At 25.2% G+C, this 18551-nt stretch overlaps 1 protein-coding gene across 1 annotated transcript in view; it reads left to right on the top strand.

Moving 5' to 3' along the window:
* The window catches only part of LOC112604056, a 221759-nt gene that overhangs the window by 184011 nt on the left and 19197 nt on the right, over nucleotides 1–18551 (top strand). Inside the window, exon 3 of the mRNA XM_025352921.1 lies at nucleotides 11871–11973. Coding sequence (XP_025208706.1) covers nucleotides 11871–11973 — 103 coding nt within the window. The remainder of the gene's footprint in view (nucleotides 1–11870; nucleotides 11974–18551) is intronic.

Below are 18551 nucleotides of genomic sequence, written 5' to 3'. Positions count from 1 at the left end.
TATATTATATATTGTGATTAGTTGGATATAATGTTCTAATTGCATTTCAGTATTATGGATATTATAATATCTTATATCATAAATTATTATTATAATAAATAGTAATAATAATTACTATATAGTGTGCATAAAACTACGATAATATGGACCTTTCTTAGAAACAAATCAATCGATTGTTTGATAAGCGCGCTTAACCCGATTATATACCATTTATATATTTATATATTTATGATACCATTAATAAGTTTTCGAAATAATTGTTAATTATTCCCACAAAAATTTAAGTGATATCTCTACCATGTATACAAGGTAGTTAATCGTTTTTTTGGTGTAAAGTGATATTACACGATAAATCATTTTAATTGGATATTTTCGGAAAAAAATGTGTAATTAGTAACTATAAAAAAAAATTTAAAAAAAAATACTATAAATAAATATATAAAAAAGTTTCTATACCTTATATTATCAACCATAAGGCCAAAAAGCCAAAAACGCGTAATAATTCCATTAAATAAAAATAAATAATGTATCTTCTAACCCTATAAAAATTCTTAAAATTACAACAGTAGTCGAATATTCATATTAATATTATTTTTAATAATTAATAATAATTTTAATTTTACTTTATTACTGTAATTTTTAACCAATTTTTTGTATACATCTATAAACAATTGATATTTTTAGTTACGTTTCATAAAGTTATATATGTATTTAATATTAATCAATATTTTAATTATACCTATTTAAAATTTTCAAATAACTTTTTATACACACCATACGCAACGTACATTTTATTACAAATTGTGATGTAAACAAGAATCCAGATAAACACTTTTAGTACTAAGTTCTTTTATAACAATAATTAAATTCTTAAAGAGTATATTAAAATAAAATTAATATATTATGCACGGGTTGGTTAGATTTTCATTATTTATTGGTAGATAAGCAAAGCCACGTATTGCGTTTTCCATTTTTATTTTTTAATATGGAGGTTTTATCGTATTTGCACAGGTGTGGTGGAATCACGTATATATTTTTCACCAATATACTGAACGTATTAATAAAATTACTTATTCATACAATTATTAATTTAACCCAAAAGTGTCAACCACTATTTAAATGGAGACGATAAATTTATTAATATAATCAACCCAAAAGTGTCATCAGCTATTTGTACGAAGACAGAACTATTATGTATCTCTTTATGCAAAATAATTGTTTATAATAATGAACGTGCTTTATTAAAATTAAAACTGTTATAAACTATTGAAAATGTTTCATAATTTCGTCACTATAGCAATAATAATTTTTAGTATATTTTATTACTTATGCAAATCTATTAATTAGTATAATGCGATAAAAACTGTATTATTCACTTTCAATATTAGAATATATATTTTTATTGTCAAATGTTTGGTGTTTGGAACAGATTGGCTTTGAATATTTTTAGTTGAAAAACAATTAATAAAAAATGACCTTTATAAACAACCGCGTGACTAGTATACAAACAATATTTTGACTTTCACCTCGGTTGTTTTGGAAAAAAAAATATTCGTGTCTGGCCGTCATCTTTCACTAACACCAGGCCAGAATTAAAATGATCGACGACGACAGTAGTGATGATGTATAATATTATCATTTTATTTATTATTAATATATTTTTTTAAGCAAAAACTGCGTACGTTGTCCCGAGACAATACTCGGGTATTTTTTTTCCGTTCTAAATGTTTTATTAATTGTTAACTTCAATGTTGCCACTATCTAAAATCAAAATCAAAATATGGCTTGATAATTTGACAAAATACCTTCATCTTACACACCCATCATAAACATATTATATTCGTCACTACATACAAATATAAACATATTGTGCCGGTATAATAAAATGTCGCAAACATATCCTTAGCTTGCTCACTCTTACGGTAACTAGTGGTTATATATAAAATGCTGTTGCTACCCTGCAGCATCGTCTTAAAGCCAATGACCAGTTTTCTGTAGAGATCCTCTTAACTTAATTATTTAAAAATTTTGAGTATACTTAGTATTTTTAATATCCAAAAATACAAATTTAATAAATAAATGTATTATTAAAGGAGAAAATTTAAAAATAATGCTTGGTGAATCATCTTATATATATAGTCATTGTACTTGCACATAATATTTGTAAAAATATTTACTGATGTAGAATAATATTGTTGTCGAATAATACGTTTGATGACATAATTTGAGGTAGTCCTGATCTATTTACATCGAATCAATGTGTTTCAACACTTATTTGAAATTTGTTGGCGGTTTACTCCTAGCATCTGCACATGCGTCTGATTGTTGACTTTAAAATATGGCGATGATAATTTATTATATATCATAAAATAATGGCGATGATAATTATAATGACATGATAATAATAAAATAAGAACCCGTCATACGATGGCGACAGCGGTGCGAGTCGCTGTTAATAGTTGTCACACGCACATTGTTGCACATCTTCTCCGCAACCACCTCACTTGCAAATAATCGTAATGATCCGTGTAAAAGCCGACCACGCGTTCATGTACACATGTACACAATACACACGTCGTAAGTACTTACATACGTAACTCGGTGACAACAAATTATTATTATTATTGCTGTTATTATTATTATTATTATTATTATCATCATCGTCATTATAATCATTGAGTCTTTTGCCACCTGTGCGTGAGAGTGCGTGAGTCACCGAGTTCGGACTTGGTCGGCGGCGGTGTGATTGGCATCAGTTGTACAGGTCATTCACACCTGTTGCACGAAGAGCAGTTTTCTTGCCAAAGTCCGTCCGCGCGCGCGCGTGAGAGAGATCGACCGAGCTGGGGACAGACCGGTTGCCTTATAGTGTACGCGTCCTCATCCCACTACAGTAATAATAATAATAACAAATTATGTGTATGTGTACTACAGCTGCGATAATATCGTATGCCGTGTATGTAAGCGGGTAGATATGAATTATAGAGAGAGCCATTCACGCGACGTTCCATCCGATCGATACGTTTTATACAATAATATAATATATCAATACGTTCAACGGTATATTATCTTAATGAGAAGCTTCAATGTCTTCTTTAATATTGTGTAATGATCACACAAGATAGCTGTATACCTATCTATGAACGCGGTGAGGAGTCCTAAAACCGCGTTCGCGATAGTTAGTGTTCGGACAAGGGTCGTTGTCATTCGAGTGAATTTGGATTGAGAAAAATTTAGCTAAATACAAAGTGTATTCTTTAACCATATTTACGTACACTTGTAGCCTTTGAAAACCGAAATTAATCAAAGTTTATATTTCTCCAACTGATTAAAGAATAGTAGGCAAGTTCTGTTGCAGATGCAATACGCGTCTGATGATTTTATTGGTTTTAATATATAAATTTAAATCATAATAATAACATTAACAGATTATTTTTAGTAGATGTCTGAATATCATTTATAATCGCGAAACCTATATTGATAGGGTATGACATATTTAAGTGCATTGACCTTGTGATGGAAATCGATTGGAATCATGTTTTATTAAATTTATATTACAAAAAATTAATTTTGTATTTGTGTAATTTTCAATATATTTTCTCAATAAGTTATATAAAAATACAAAAGCTGTTGTTAAACACTTCAATATTAGTCATTAGTTTAAGTAGTAAATATATATATATAATATATATATATCTTTAATCCATTTTATTAAACTTAAGTATTTATATCTCATATTTAGCCATCAATGTTTTTAATAATACGTCTTGCTTAATATTACGAAATTAAAATTAGATATAAATTGTTAAAAAAAAAAAATTACTAAATTGTTATATAAGCTGTATAAAAATAATTTTTTTTTTTTAATACTTCAGTTAACTTGAATGATATTAGCATAGCCTGCATTCCATTGGTACATAGTATTATAATATAATTCCACAGTATTTTGTGTACATTTCATATTAACGCTCGTTTATTTTTGTTTTCGCGGTTTCACGACGGAATCTTGTTGATTTCATTTCAACTCAGCTACCCGACGACGGCTAGTCTAAATTACATAGGCTATATTTTTATATAGTAATAAACAATAATATATTCGTGTTTCAAAATTAAAGTGAACTCGCTAAATTATCCGATTTTATTATCTAATTTTACATAAGGTTTCATCTAATAATCGGTACATAATATATTTACGTTCTATAGTTACTATGATGATACATTTTTAAATTTTTAAAACATATTCATAATACAATTTTTTATAGTGTCGCGGTGAAAATGCAAAGTAACACGTTACATTTAATTTTTTTTTATTTATTTGTTTGCGATAACCACGAATATCGGTACGTTATAGGTTATTAACAACTGATTTTTTGTGTTACATTAATCAATAACTATTATATCCTATACGATTCTTAGTAAATTATTATTTTTTTTTTTTTTAAATCATTGATTTTTTGTGAATAAACTTGATACGTATTATTATTTTGTAGTTTATACATCTATTATACGCAACATTATAATATCTTTATAACGTATTATTGAATAATAAATCCTTATAAAATGCTACGAAACCTTTATGTGTGTATTATATATACTACTACATGATATAAAATCGATATTGATTTAAATTTCCATTCAAATCGATCCGGGACGATTACGATAAAAAAAGTGTCACTTACTTCGTTCTCGATTTTAATGGTATTATAATATATAAATATATACACCATAATCGATTACAAACACTCTAGGACGGTATATTATTATATACTGCTTTCCATAACATTATGCGATACTTATGTCATTTAATATACCATATTTTGTTTTTTATTTTGACAAGATACCTACCCAATTTATTTGTATATATGTATAATGATAGTCGTTTTATGTGAATTATTGTCCATTATATACTATATTGAGAAAAAAATGTCCTTAGTATTTTTTTAATACACAATATTTTAGGTTTACTGAATGTGGTACACAGTTTTGATCCATTTTTGATACATATGTAATAAATCAATCTGTTTAACGCAAAAATTTCTCGAAAATTTAACCATATATAGGTTACCACAACGTTATGATTATGCTAATTGAAATATATATAAAAAATATTTTTAGGTAGATAGACGTTTAGTGCAAATTGTATTGCAATTTAATTTTGGGTTTGCAGAAAATATCGTTATTATCATTCAGAGAAATGTATTAAATAATAAAATAGAATAAAATACGATATAAATCATAAATTTCATTAATCAAATGTATATTATAATCAAAGTCCATATTTTTGTTACAAGCTTGCTTATAGAGTATTACGGAGTAAGCATATAAAATACAGTACCTATTCATATAAAAAAAATATTGTAAAAACAGTCTCTAGTATATTATGAAAATGACACGGTTTTAATTGACAAATGATAATATAATTATTACATAATGTTATATTTTTATTATTTGTTCAAACAAATTCAACAAGACAATGAAATAGTATAATATTTTATTATAATTAAAGTTTAACTTTAGCAGCTCCAAAATTATATCTTCGCACCTACTACATTAAATCAATATAAGGTTAGTGAATATGGTAAGAATAAATGAATATATTCCTTTAATTACGCCACCATTATAGGAAGTATAAAAAATATTAACTTAAGTAGGTATATAAGTATAATCAATTAGTTTATGTTGTGTTTTAAAATCTAAGTAAGTAAATATGATGTAAGAAGAAGCATGATGGGTCGTACTGTTAAGACTTAAGAACCACTATGAATACATTTTGTGTTATGTCATATATAATTTGCGGAATAAGCATATTATAATAATATGTAATACGTTACAGAACGTATTAATGCTGTTTTTGTATTATATGTATAGTCTGTGTGTGTCTATGTATTAATTAAGTACTATATATATAATGTATATTTTATATATATATATATATATATCTTTACATTTTTACACTTGACACGACTGGTCTAAAAGACAGACAGATCATATGCGAATACTCTTGATGCAGTGTTGTAAATCTCAAAATAGATGAATCTCCTCGTACATGGTGTAGAACTGTGGCCAAATCTCCCGAAGTTTCAATACTTGATGAATGCACTTAACGCGACCTTTACTGTTAGTTTTCATTATTTTTTCGATTTTCACATCAAAATTACGTATACGAACTTTAAGCATGTAGTAGAGATGGTCATTTGTTAAGCATGTAGTAGAGATGGTCATTTGTTAAGCATGATCGACATGGGTTTATAATTTTTTTTCATATGAGAAAAGGCCTGTTCGCACACATATATATATATATAGATTCAATAAAATAATATTTTGCAGCTATATTTTTAATTTTTCAAAATGATGGAGTAAATTCAGTATTTAAAAAAAAAATCCTGATAACACTAATTTATAATCGTGTTTTTTACAATATACTCTCATTATATTTTATATACATAATACATAATCATTTAATAATAGTTATTTTTAATTGAGTCAATTACCGTGTCGTTTTATTTTTTATTATAGGACGAAAGTATAATAGTATAATTTTCTCAAATTAACGTATAACAACCAGCTACCTACATAACCATATTAAATTTTATATTATATAAAAACATGAGTCGTTAAAAAAAAATCTTTTTAAAGTGAAAACTCTTAGATGCGCACGACATTGACGTGTATTACTATATATTGCATTAATAGTTATAGGTTAGATTAATTTGTACATACGACTATAAAATTCCGGACCTCAGTGGTTGTTTGAGAATGCGTGGTATATACATAGAATATACGATAATATTGTATTATACATATTATGTAGTTAGGTAAACAGAATACCGAAAAATACGAAAATTACCTTGGGAAATCGATAAAAATTTATTAAATCGGCGTACTCGTTATTTGAAACACCTATTGCTGTAATTTGGATTACGTTATATTACACGTACAATAAAGCTGGTATAAACTAACATGTATAATGTAAGTACCTATAATATGATGCATGTAAATGCTTAGTTCGTATACATCCATGTATAGTACACATAGCAGTATCAAAGTGTAATTATGTCGTAAAATTTAAACGCAAATTGGTTTTCCCATCAAATCAATTCGGGTAAAGTCTCTTTCCGAGGTGTGGCCGGAATTATATTTTTATATTAAAGCAATTTTATAATCACCTAATGCTTCAGACAGAGGTTCTTGGCGGTGTATACTACAAGTACCTATATTGTACTATAAACATTTATCAATCGCGCTCACGAATTCATCCCTTTTTTTTTTCAATTATGTAGTTAATGAAAAATCTGAGTTTTTTAATTTTAGATTATTTAATATTCTTGAAATTATTTTATACTACTTAATATGATATATATTTTGAAGATACTAACAATAGTAATAACTAGTTTCTGCTTTTTTTTTTTTTAAATATAAAATTCTCTATTATATTGTAAACTATTTAGCAAATAATTTTTACTAAAATAGTAATAAATCTAAAATAAAATTTGAACGATTATCTTTTAGTTATTTAATTTTGTATACTAAGAGTAATAGATCCATGATAATGGACTAGCAAGTATGAATAATATTTTAAAGGTGATTTAAAAGTTGTAGTAATAAATGTTTATCAATATTTCCCATTTCTAAAATGGTCCAATAATTAGTATGATAATCACTAGATACTTAATATAAACATTTTAATAACTAAAAAACTATTTAAATTTTGAATTAAGTTAATTAAATAAACTAAATAATCTTAAGTAAAAAGGAGGATCATATATTTTAAAAAGGAACGTTTGTATCACTTATACTGGACACTCCTTAATAAGTAGGTATAAAAACATCTAAGAATTTTAAAATGTGGTTTCTAAGTGTATTTATAAATTTCTAAAAATCATATTTTGAATAAATTCGATACATATATTTTTTTTAAATTTAAAAAAGCTTTTAATCTGTATTTAAAAAGAACACAATAAGTAATTATGATTGCACTTAATAAAAAAATTACAATTTCATAAATAAAACCATAAATTTTAACCTATATATCCATTAATAGAACCATTAAAAATGTATTCAATTTTTTCAGTACTAAAAAAAATAATAAGGGTAAGCATACTTGGAAAATCATTCTGTATATTATATATTTAACGCATAGTACATTAAATATTTTACCACACACTGTCATCATGTGTGGCGGCAAATGTAGACCTGTGCACGTCTATGTCAGATGGACCGTGTATAAATCGCGTACAACACTATATTATATTATATATCGTACACGTACACATATCATCTAAATATAGGAACGACGACTTGTGTGTCAAATAAATAATGCATAGTGTTCATTATATTAAATACGCACACGTCGACGCCTACACGCACACACACTCATATACACCGAGCATGCGAAAAATAAAGATAAAATAAAATTGTTATATACACATACATTAGCAATAGTGGATAAGTCGGGTCCCGTGTACACGCCACATTAGTATGCTCGTGGGAATGTGAGTGTGTTTTTTTTTTTACGTCGTTCCGCTGCCACAAATGAATTGAAACGCGCGCGACGACGACTTGACTCTTAAAATGTTTTTTCACATTATATATTACATGCATTTTATATACAGGGTGCTTTACCAAGAATACTTACCCCTTATTTCTTCTTAAATAATGCATACACACAAATTCTAATTTATAAAACTTTATAATACCCATATTAAACTATCATTTTAAATTACTTAAATTTTTACAGTATTTGAGAAGTGTTCTTTAGACTTGATAATACCATTTTTTTTCAAATAAAAAACTTTTATTTTTCTTGTAAATTATTTAGCAAATTAATTCTTTGTACATTTTTATGTATTAAAACAAGTATTTTTTTAGTTATTAAAAATATATTAAGTACTAAGGATTTGAAAAATGCAATGACATGAAAACTATTATAATTAATTTTTATATAATAATATTTTAAAATCTGTAAACGTTTTCATAGTTTTTGAATATATATTAATTAATAGAATAAAATAAATATTACATCATAAATTATATACTTAAAAAAAAAAATGATTCTCATTTATTTTGAAAAACAGAAATGTCTATCATAACTGTAGGATATTTATAATATTGTACGAAAAATCTAAGCATTTAAAATTATGACTTATAGATTTACTTGAAAATTCCCCTAAAAAAAGTTTGAATAAATACATTATTAAAAGAAATATAATTGTGGAGAGAAGGTTGATCATGCATGGTAAATCCCAAACCTGTTCAAATAAATGCTTTTAATGTCATAGGTACTATATTTCATGTTTAATTTTTCATCATCAGTTGTTACTGTTCCGTTATTTTTCCACACTAAACATTGTCATATATTTTGGTGTATAAAGTATTTTTTGAAAGTCAATTTTATTCATTGAGAAGCATTCAAACAGCACGTCATTCAATAGTAGTTTAGGCGATATTAGGCGTGTAAAAGCGGTGATTACGCCTGGAGGATTTGACGATTCGAACAAGCAATCGTTAAAACCTTCGCTCGTGTTATGTTTCTTTTCTTTTATCAAAAATACAAATCATCGTGACAAAGTGACTATATATAATATGTATCAATGGATCATTAATGCAAAGGACATAATTATATTCGTAAAAAATCATGCCATCAATTTTACACTGGATAATCCTAAAATATACTATAAAAATAAACAGAACATTTTTTTTTTCAAATAGCTTGATAATTAAACATTAAAAATAAATCGAATTGATAGCGTTTTAAATAAAATTTATAGTAAATAATACATAGACAGTGACTTTTAGTGGGTACGAGTATTTTTTCAGGTATTCAATCACTGTAAGTAACTACAGTGCGTGAAAGCTTTCAAAAAACTAAATTATATTTAATATAACTAATATTTTCACTTCAATAAACGTTATTTAAAGTAAATTGTACAAAAAAAAAATTAATAATTTTGCAAAACTGTGCAACAAAATTAATTTTGGTTTTGTTTTAACATGACATGACACAAATTTGTTTCTTAGTGGCTTATTTTTTATGGTTGCGCAGAAAAAACACACAAAATAAATAATAAAATAGCTCACTATTCCAACCATTATATGTGTACAATTTTGTATAAAATGTTTCACGGAAACATACGGACGATACAGTTTTACACTCAAACGTAATTTTCTAAGCTAAGCTAGGTGAAACGTATGTTAGCTGACATAAACAACAAATTAATACCTATATTTTTTTCAAATATCTACGATAACGAATTCAATACACAACGTATTATGACTTAATGTGCGTGTATGAGCAGGAAAAAAGAAAGAGAGAGATTAAGATCGGTCAACGGTTTTGTATAAAAATTTATTATACTGGAGCCAAACCAAATCTATATTGGACGCGGAAATTTGATGCAAATTAAAATAATAATAATAATCGGTTCGTTGATATGTTTATAATATTATATTAATCGATGGCCACCCGCCCGTAATTTCGTGCTAAAGAATTAATCGTTCGTATCGATTTTTGAATACGTTTACCGTTCGTGGGCTACATCTCGTCCATATAATATAGCGTTCGATATTATGATGTGTATATAAATAATATATTATATTGGCGTACGTATACACCATGTGGTATAATATTATATAGGTAGTACTCAGTAGTTCCGTAGGAAATACAAGTCGACAAAAATTAATTTATATTTCGGTTTCGAAACCAGTTACTAGTTTTTTAATTAGCGCACCGGGCTTTGTACCACACTGTTTTCAAATTTTTGTTTTCATTTTATAAATTATATTCCATTCCGATAGCGCTGTGTAAATGGTGTACCTACCTATCGTAGTATATTAATGGGAAACGTTAAAAAATTGTATATATATATATATATATATATATATAAATATTTGTGTGAGTATACCTATATAGTGTTGTCGGTTGTATTCTGTTTATTATAATAAACATTCATTAATGATATTATCAAGTCATAGCGTAGGAGAATTTAAAACACCTTCCTCGTTACAATAACTGTAGCAATGACTATTTATAATATTATTTAGTTGTTTCATTAATCGATAAATTTAAGTTATACATAATTATATAATATACATCATTTACCAAAATATTCTTGGAAGTTACATGTACAATAGTATTTGTTATGGTATTTAAAATACATAAAATAGGTACCTAAAATTATCTTAAAATGTAAATTTCTAGAGCATAACGTCACTGTAAAATTATTATTATGATAGTTTTATGCAGTCACTTTTACCTAAATATAAATTTAGACATTTCGAATTGCGTGTAACGAAATTAAAACGAAATTTTCTTTTTTTCAAACGGCAATATTGCACCTTTGTGAATAGTCTAACCTATATGATGGTATAATGTATGTAATAGGCTTCTATGTTAATAATAATATGTAAGATGGTCCATACAATCAGATAGTTACGTAAAGTTTACATAAAATTTTATCAATCAGTTCGTTTTTAATAATTTTGAACAAAGTAAGTAAATAGTGACCGATTGAGTTGAAAAATTCACCGTTAAAAAGTTACCAAGTGGGTTTGAACTTTTCTAAACATAGTGATAAAGCTACAACTACCACTTAAAATTTAAAACGAACTATACATCATAGTTAGATTATAAAATATAATGTTAATCTCAACATTCAGTTATTTTAAATGATCCTATAAATAAAGCGAAGTATATAAAGTATATAAAAAAGTATACTGTGTAAATATATATTAATATATTTATATAAATATATATTATAATTATTACATAGATCTATATTATTTACTTTAATCTTATACACATAATTTGTATATGCACAGTTATGTTTCATTGATAAAATATATTTTTATTAATTATAATTTTTTCCGTTTAGCATTCCGGATGGCGAAAGTTAAGAAACATTGTTCAGTGGACGCCGTTCTTTCAGACTTACAAAAAACAGAGGTATCCGTGGGTACAGCTAGCTGGACACCAAGGTACATTCATTTATGTTAAATCATATTCTATTTTTGATCAAACCTAATTATCAGGTTAGCTAGGCATAGTCGTGTCACGTCTGTAAATATTATAATATTGTTCTCAAAAACCAAATATTCGCATAAGCAAATTAATAATCAAGATTTAAAAAAAAAAAAAATTGAGTATGGATATGTAACAGTTCAATAATATCCATTCAAAAAGTTGTATGTGAAATATACTAGCAAACGTACCAACACGTATCGAATTTTTTTTTTGAAAATCTTGTTTGTGCGTACGCTTTGGTCATGATGCAACATGCCGTTAATCACGATTATTAAATACTCGTATTATATTACTACTTTTAGACTTTTTTAATATTCAGTAATTTACTAACAAAATTTTATCAAAATTTAAAAAAAAAAAATTAAGCGAACTAGTTTTTAACGTATATAATTATATAGTTATTAAAAACCGATTTCGGTATTTAAAAATTTTAAAAAAAAAATTGATTTAACTCACACACGTATATTATATTATCTATGTAGTATACGCACGGTTCTGTAATAGTAATATAAGAAATTAATATTATACAAAATTATCAAATTAATTGACCAATTTAGCCACTGTGTTATATAAAACATATGTATTATGTTATTACTATTTATATATAGAAATACATCCACTGTACTACAACAATTTGCCATCGTGTTTAATTCGAAAATTTCATCATTATTCGTGTTTTCGTATAAACCAACTCAGTGTGATATTATTATTTAATAATTAATATTTGTTATTATGGAAGTTTTCATAAAATTCCAGTTTTAATAACCATGGTACACAAGACACAACCGCGATTGGAAGTTGGATTCGAATATATTGGTACCAATAAATACGGTGGATAGTACCTAGTATAAAGTTGTTGTCACTCAACAAAATATCAAAAGTAGTAGTTGATTTATATTTCTATGCATATGAATTATAATGCGTTGATTCATATTACTTAAATTGCGTTTCAAATTGACTTTAATGATGTTTATAAGATGATTCACAAAGAGTGCTTACCTTCAATAATTTATTAAAATACTAATTTTTTGAATTTGAAATTTTAAGTACATATGAACATATGTATACTTAAAAATCATATTTTTTAATAAGATTTTTTTTTTCCATTACTAGGTACTAACTTCATTTTTCAAATAACGATAGCCCTTTTTACAATATATTTTCAAGAAAATTATTATTTTAAAAATTTCAATGAATTTATAAATAAATTAAAAATTGTGAGTACCTATACCTAATTTTCAGGATATTAAATTTTGTGTGGTTATGAATTTAAGATTATGGTTCCACTTTAAATGTGTATTAAATTGTATCTAATACTTTCTATAGTTGTACAAATTTTAATAATTATAGAATGATAATAGATTAATTATTATATTTTTCATATCATTATATGATTATCATATTTTTTAAGCCTTTAATCGATGACGTTCATTATACTTTCTACTGATTCACATACCATAATTTTTTTTAAATATAAACTACGAAGAATCATTAAATTAATAGCATACATTTTCACAACCTTTATTTACGAGTTATTTATAAAAATATCATGAGAGTTCAAGTGTAATATTGTCCAAGCCTCTTTTTCTCTCAAGTGAAATATTTATAACATTTTTTTCTATATATTATCACCATGAAATTCCACAATCAGCATGACTGCCATCGATGTCAAAATCTATAATATTTTTAGGAATTTTCATTTTCCCATTTTACTGATTATGCTATAAGCACCAACTGCCTACCATATGATCTTGGAAAATCCACATTTTTTAATTTTTACAATTTATTTATTTGTTATTATTATTATTATTTTTTTTTTAAATAAATGGCGCAGATAAATAGTATTTTATGTACAGCTTATGTATAAAATAGTACAAATTCTAAAAGAATGTACAGAGTATAATGTACATCTATTATTATACGGACTTTTTTTAAATTAATTTTCTTAAAAATTAATCGATCAAATTTCAATTTATACACTAAAAATTAAAAAAAAAAAATTGTGTCGAAGTATAGTATACGTTATGTTTTTAATAGTAAATAATTTCAAAAATCAGAACTTAAAAAAATTCATTATTAAGGATAACATGAGAGTGAACATGCTCGGTGATTCATTCTGTATATAAGAGGTCACTTACGTATAAGGTTTTTTTTATTTACGCATTCAAACAGTTGAAATATATACCTGTTTATTTTTATAACACATGTTTAAACGATAATAGTGACATTATTATGGTCATTATTGAAGTACTAAATATGCGTATCTAATAAAATTTTAAACAAAATTATTTTAAATTAATGATGATATTTAAAAACATAAACAGGTAATTGCCAACTCAAAGACTTTCTTAAAATATTTAATAGAATCGATAAAAAAAATTACAATTATGTCCTAAAATACAGTCAACCATGGAACTGATATACCTAATAATACATTACTTCTATTGAATTATTAGTTCGAATTGTATTGTTTTTTTTTTTTTTTTTAATTATTTACCTACGCATTGTATAGATACTATTAGCTACGTTTAGTATAAAACAAATTCTTTGTCCGCGCTATTTAAAACCTTCATAACAATTATTATGAATTATGATTAATTAGTTTGATTAGTAATTAATAGTATTTATTGTTAGAGATATGTTTTTCAAATAAACTATTATATGGTTTGAATTTTTCACCATAGTTTTATGTGAGTATAATAATAATATAATAAATAATTTTGAAATTTCAAGCATCGGTTTTATTTGATTTCTGATTAAAATCTATAACAGTACAGTGGTATATTATATATTATGTAGGTACTTACACAATACAAAATATATCTTCGAGGGATCATACTAATTATTCGTGATGATTGAAAAATTATTTATTAATAATTATTCAATTCTCACGTAATACTATTATCTTTTTATCGTTGTAAATATTAATACCGTGTACATTGAACCATCTTAAAATAACCCGCAACAATAAAAAAAAATGACAATAATTCAAGGTCGTAAAGTTAAGTTCTTCGAGTGTTTTATAGCTTATTAAAAACACCTAGTAAAGATATACATTTATGTATATACATTTTTATGTAAATACATATACAACAAAAGACATACCCTGAAAAATTATTGATTAAAAATATATATATATTATATTATTTTTATGCGACTGTTCTTAATTGCGTTCGAAATAGACACGAACCTAACTTAAGTTTTCTGTACAATATGTTTGTAATGCTTTATTAATTTTCTTAAAAACATATCTACTAATTTATAAAATTCTCATTGAACCTAAATTAACTTATAAACTGCAGTTTTTAAGCATGATAAAAAAATCTAGTAGATATTCAAACAAAATCCAAACGTTTCAAAATATATATCCGATGCTCCAAAATTGATCTTTAAATTAACTCTGCATCTCTACTCAATGATTTTAATATTAAAACTATTTATGAAAAATCACGCTTTATGAACGCTTTCATAAACAACTTCTAAGTCTCTCTACAAATGATTTTTCCATCTTAACTCTGCTAGACAATCATCTGTACATGTTAAAAAATAAATAGTGCTGCAAAATTTTACAAATATAATAATATTTAATGCTTTAACAAAATAAACTTTAAATTCAAAAACAAAAATAAAAAACAAGGAAACTATCATTCATCAAATTAAGCGTTGTTTATGGATGACCCCTTAGTTTATTCCTTCCGTGTCTGTATCTACTTATATTAGTATATAGCTTATTGTGTATCTTTCGTATACATATTAGATTGTTATCTCAATAATATTACAGTATATTAGAAAATTATGCTGTAGTTTTAAGTATATTTTTCTATTCGCTTGTTAATCGCGTGTGATCATCACTTAGGCCTCCTTATTATCATAGAGGTGCGTTGATGCGTACAATGATCGTGCAAAGCATACTTAGTTATGCCCCGCAATTATTTTTATAAAATTAAATAAAATGCAAAGCTTAAATAAGATACAAATTTAATAAATTGATAAATATACTTATTAGTTGTATCATAATTATATTGTTTACATACATTATAAGTACATAATATGCAGCGACAAAATATTTAAAAAAGTATCAGTGTATCAAATATCTTAGGTTTTTGTTTTGTTCAATGTTTAATGTAACATAATAATTTATTTTATCAATAAAATATATAATATCAGATAAAATTATAATTATTTAATTTTGGATAATTATAAGTTGACTAGTAAGGGAGCCGATAAAATTTTCAGGCATTAATTGATTTTCAATCTGCGAATGCTTAAGTGCAGAATAAAAAAAAATTTTTTTTTCCATTAACCTTATAATCGCTGCAAAGAAATGATTCTTAAGCTATTTCCATAAATAACAAGCTATTTTCAATTGTTTTTAAAATTTGTATTTCTTTCACAACTAAAATCTAAGTATTTATTTAGTTTCACATCACAATATTTCGATGTAAGATGTAGATATAAATGATTAATATTTAACCACTACCATTATTAATTACCAATAAGCATTAATAATATAATGTCAGAATGATATTAGTTGTTCACCAAAATCGATGCGATGTAACCCCTTCAGCCATCATTATGTGCAACTCGTCTTAGCTCTTAAAACAAGTTTAAATGACAGTTAGCTTTCAATAGAATAATATATTTTATGTGTATCATAGTACACAGATATCACTATCATTTTAAAAAAGTATTGCTATGCTTAAAAAAACTATGTATTTTTTATAAAATGTAATGTTTACCTATTAATTACTGTAAACGTGGTTTTGAATGAAGTATAATCTAATAATAAAGTAATAATAATAAATAATAATAATAATATAATTGTTATTACATTTTTTGATAAATTAATAATAAGTAAGATAACCTATATATAAAAAATACTCTTTATATTATGATCTACAAACTTAATTAGCACTTAATTATTATAGATTCAAATTTTTTTAAAACTTAGTTAACTAATTAATATTTTCTATATTAACTGTAAATTTGCGAGCTAAATATATAATTTGATAACTGTTGTTTGTTTGACTTGAGTTAATTATTTTCATTTATTTACTCGTCACTGAGAAATATTATAATATAAACCATTCTTATCCAATAAAGGTAATATAAATGTATAATGCGTAGTAAACCTAATATTGTTATTATATAGTTTATTTGTGATGCATAATATGTTTACTAAACTCATTAAAGGTTTTAACCATACTAAAATCGTAATAAATGTCTTATTGCTATAGTGTATACACTATAGGTATTTTTTTTCTTCGCGTAGCGTTTATTAATATAATTTATATTCAAACGTGCTCAATGTAAAATCGTTTTATTTCAAAAACAAACCATTTGCGTGGAGACACATTGTTAAAAGTGGTGGTATAAATTAAAAGTACGTGATATATAATACTATAATAACGTATTGACATGTACACCAGCGAGAAAATAATAGATTAAATATATATCTGATAAATATATACTTGATAGATTTAATTTTGTCACCAGTCGTCACAAATAAGTTGATTGTTTTCTGAAAATTACAAATTTTCTTTAAAAATATTTTCTTTTTTTTAAATTAAAACTAAACATCATACCATAATATTATTTCGAATAATATCAATATCAAAAAACAAACACAATTTTTACAAATAAATTACAACAAAAAAAATCCATATATATTAAAATAAATGTGATAAATAGACTGTCATTGAATCTATATACATTTTAAGTCTATGTTACTTTTGTAATAAGTTATGATCATTTTAAAAGTTCGGTGTCCATATTGTTGTTATATGCATACTAAATAACTTGAAGATCTTAACTCCTGGAGATCAAATATCTTGTTATAATTTTTCTGAGACAAAATGTTTGCATATACTTTTTTTACAGGAACAAAATGGACAAACTATTCTATACTCAGCTTAAATAACGTTGAAACTGATCGAAATCAACCATTATCTGCACTGTAGCTTACTATCTCATATAGCTATATTTATGTGATATTTGATATAACTTCTTTATAATACTAATATAATACCTATTCAAAAAAAAAAATTATTATTATTCTCATACACGTCGGTAAATTTTCACCATTGACAGAAAATCGTCATGTATATCCTGCGAATCGATATCATATACAAGTTGTATAAACCACCACGTAAATACAACTACAAAACGGTAAAACGCATATAATATGTTACATATAATATATATATAATAATAATAAAAAACGACATGAAAACAACGATGATGACCTGAATTTGTAAAAACACTACCTTCAGCTACATGTGTTCAAAATATAATATATAGTTCAATAAAACGATGATTTACAAAACATATAATCTAATCACTGAAAAAAAACCATATGAAAATATTAATAATATTACAATATGCATACTATAATTTAAAATTAAATATTGGATTTAATAATATTTGCTTAATATATTATAGAACATTGATAAATCGAAAATATTAAAACGGATTATTTAGAGTTTACATCCACATACTTTCAAAAAGTGAATGCACTATAGTCTATTTGTGT

The sequence above is a fragment of the Melanaphis sacchari genome, unplaced genomic scaffold (genome assembly GCF_002803265.2).
Source record: "Melanaphis sacchari strain LSU unplaced genomic scaffold, SCAv2.0 Contig118_pilon_pilon, whole genome shotgun sequence".
NCBI classification, from domain to species: Eukaryota; Metazoa; Arthropoda; class Insecta; order Hemiptera; family Aphididae; genus Melanaphis; species Melanaphis sacchari.
The sequence above is the reverse complement of the archived record's forward strand: the minus strand, read 5'-3'. Positions and strand labels throughout refer to the sequence as shown.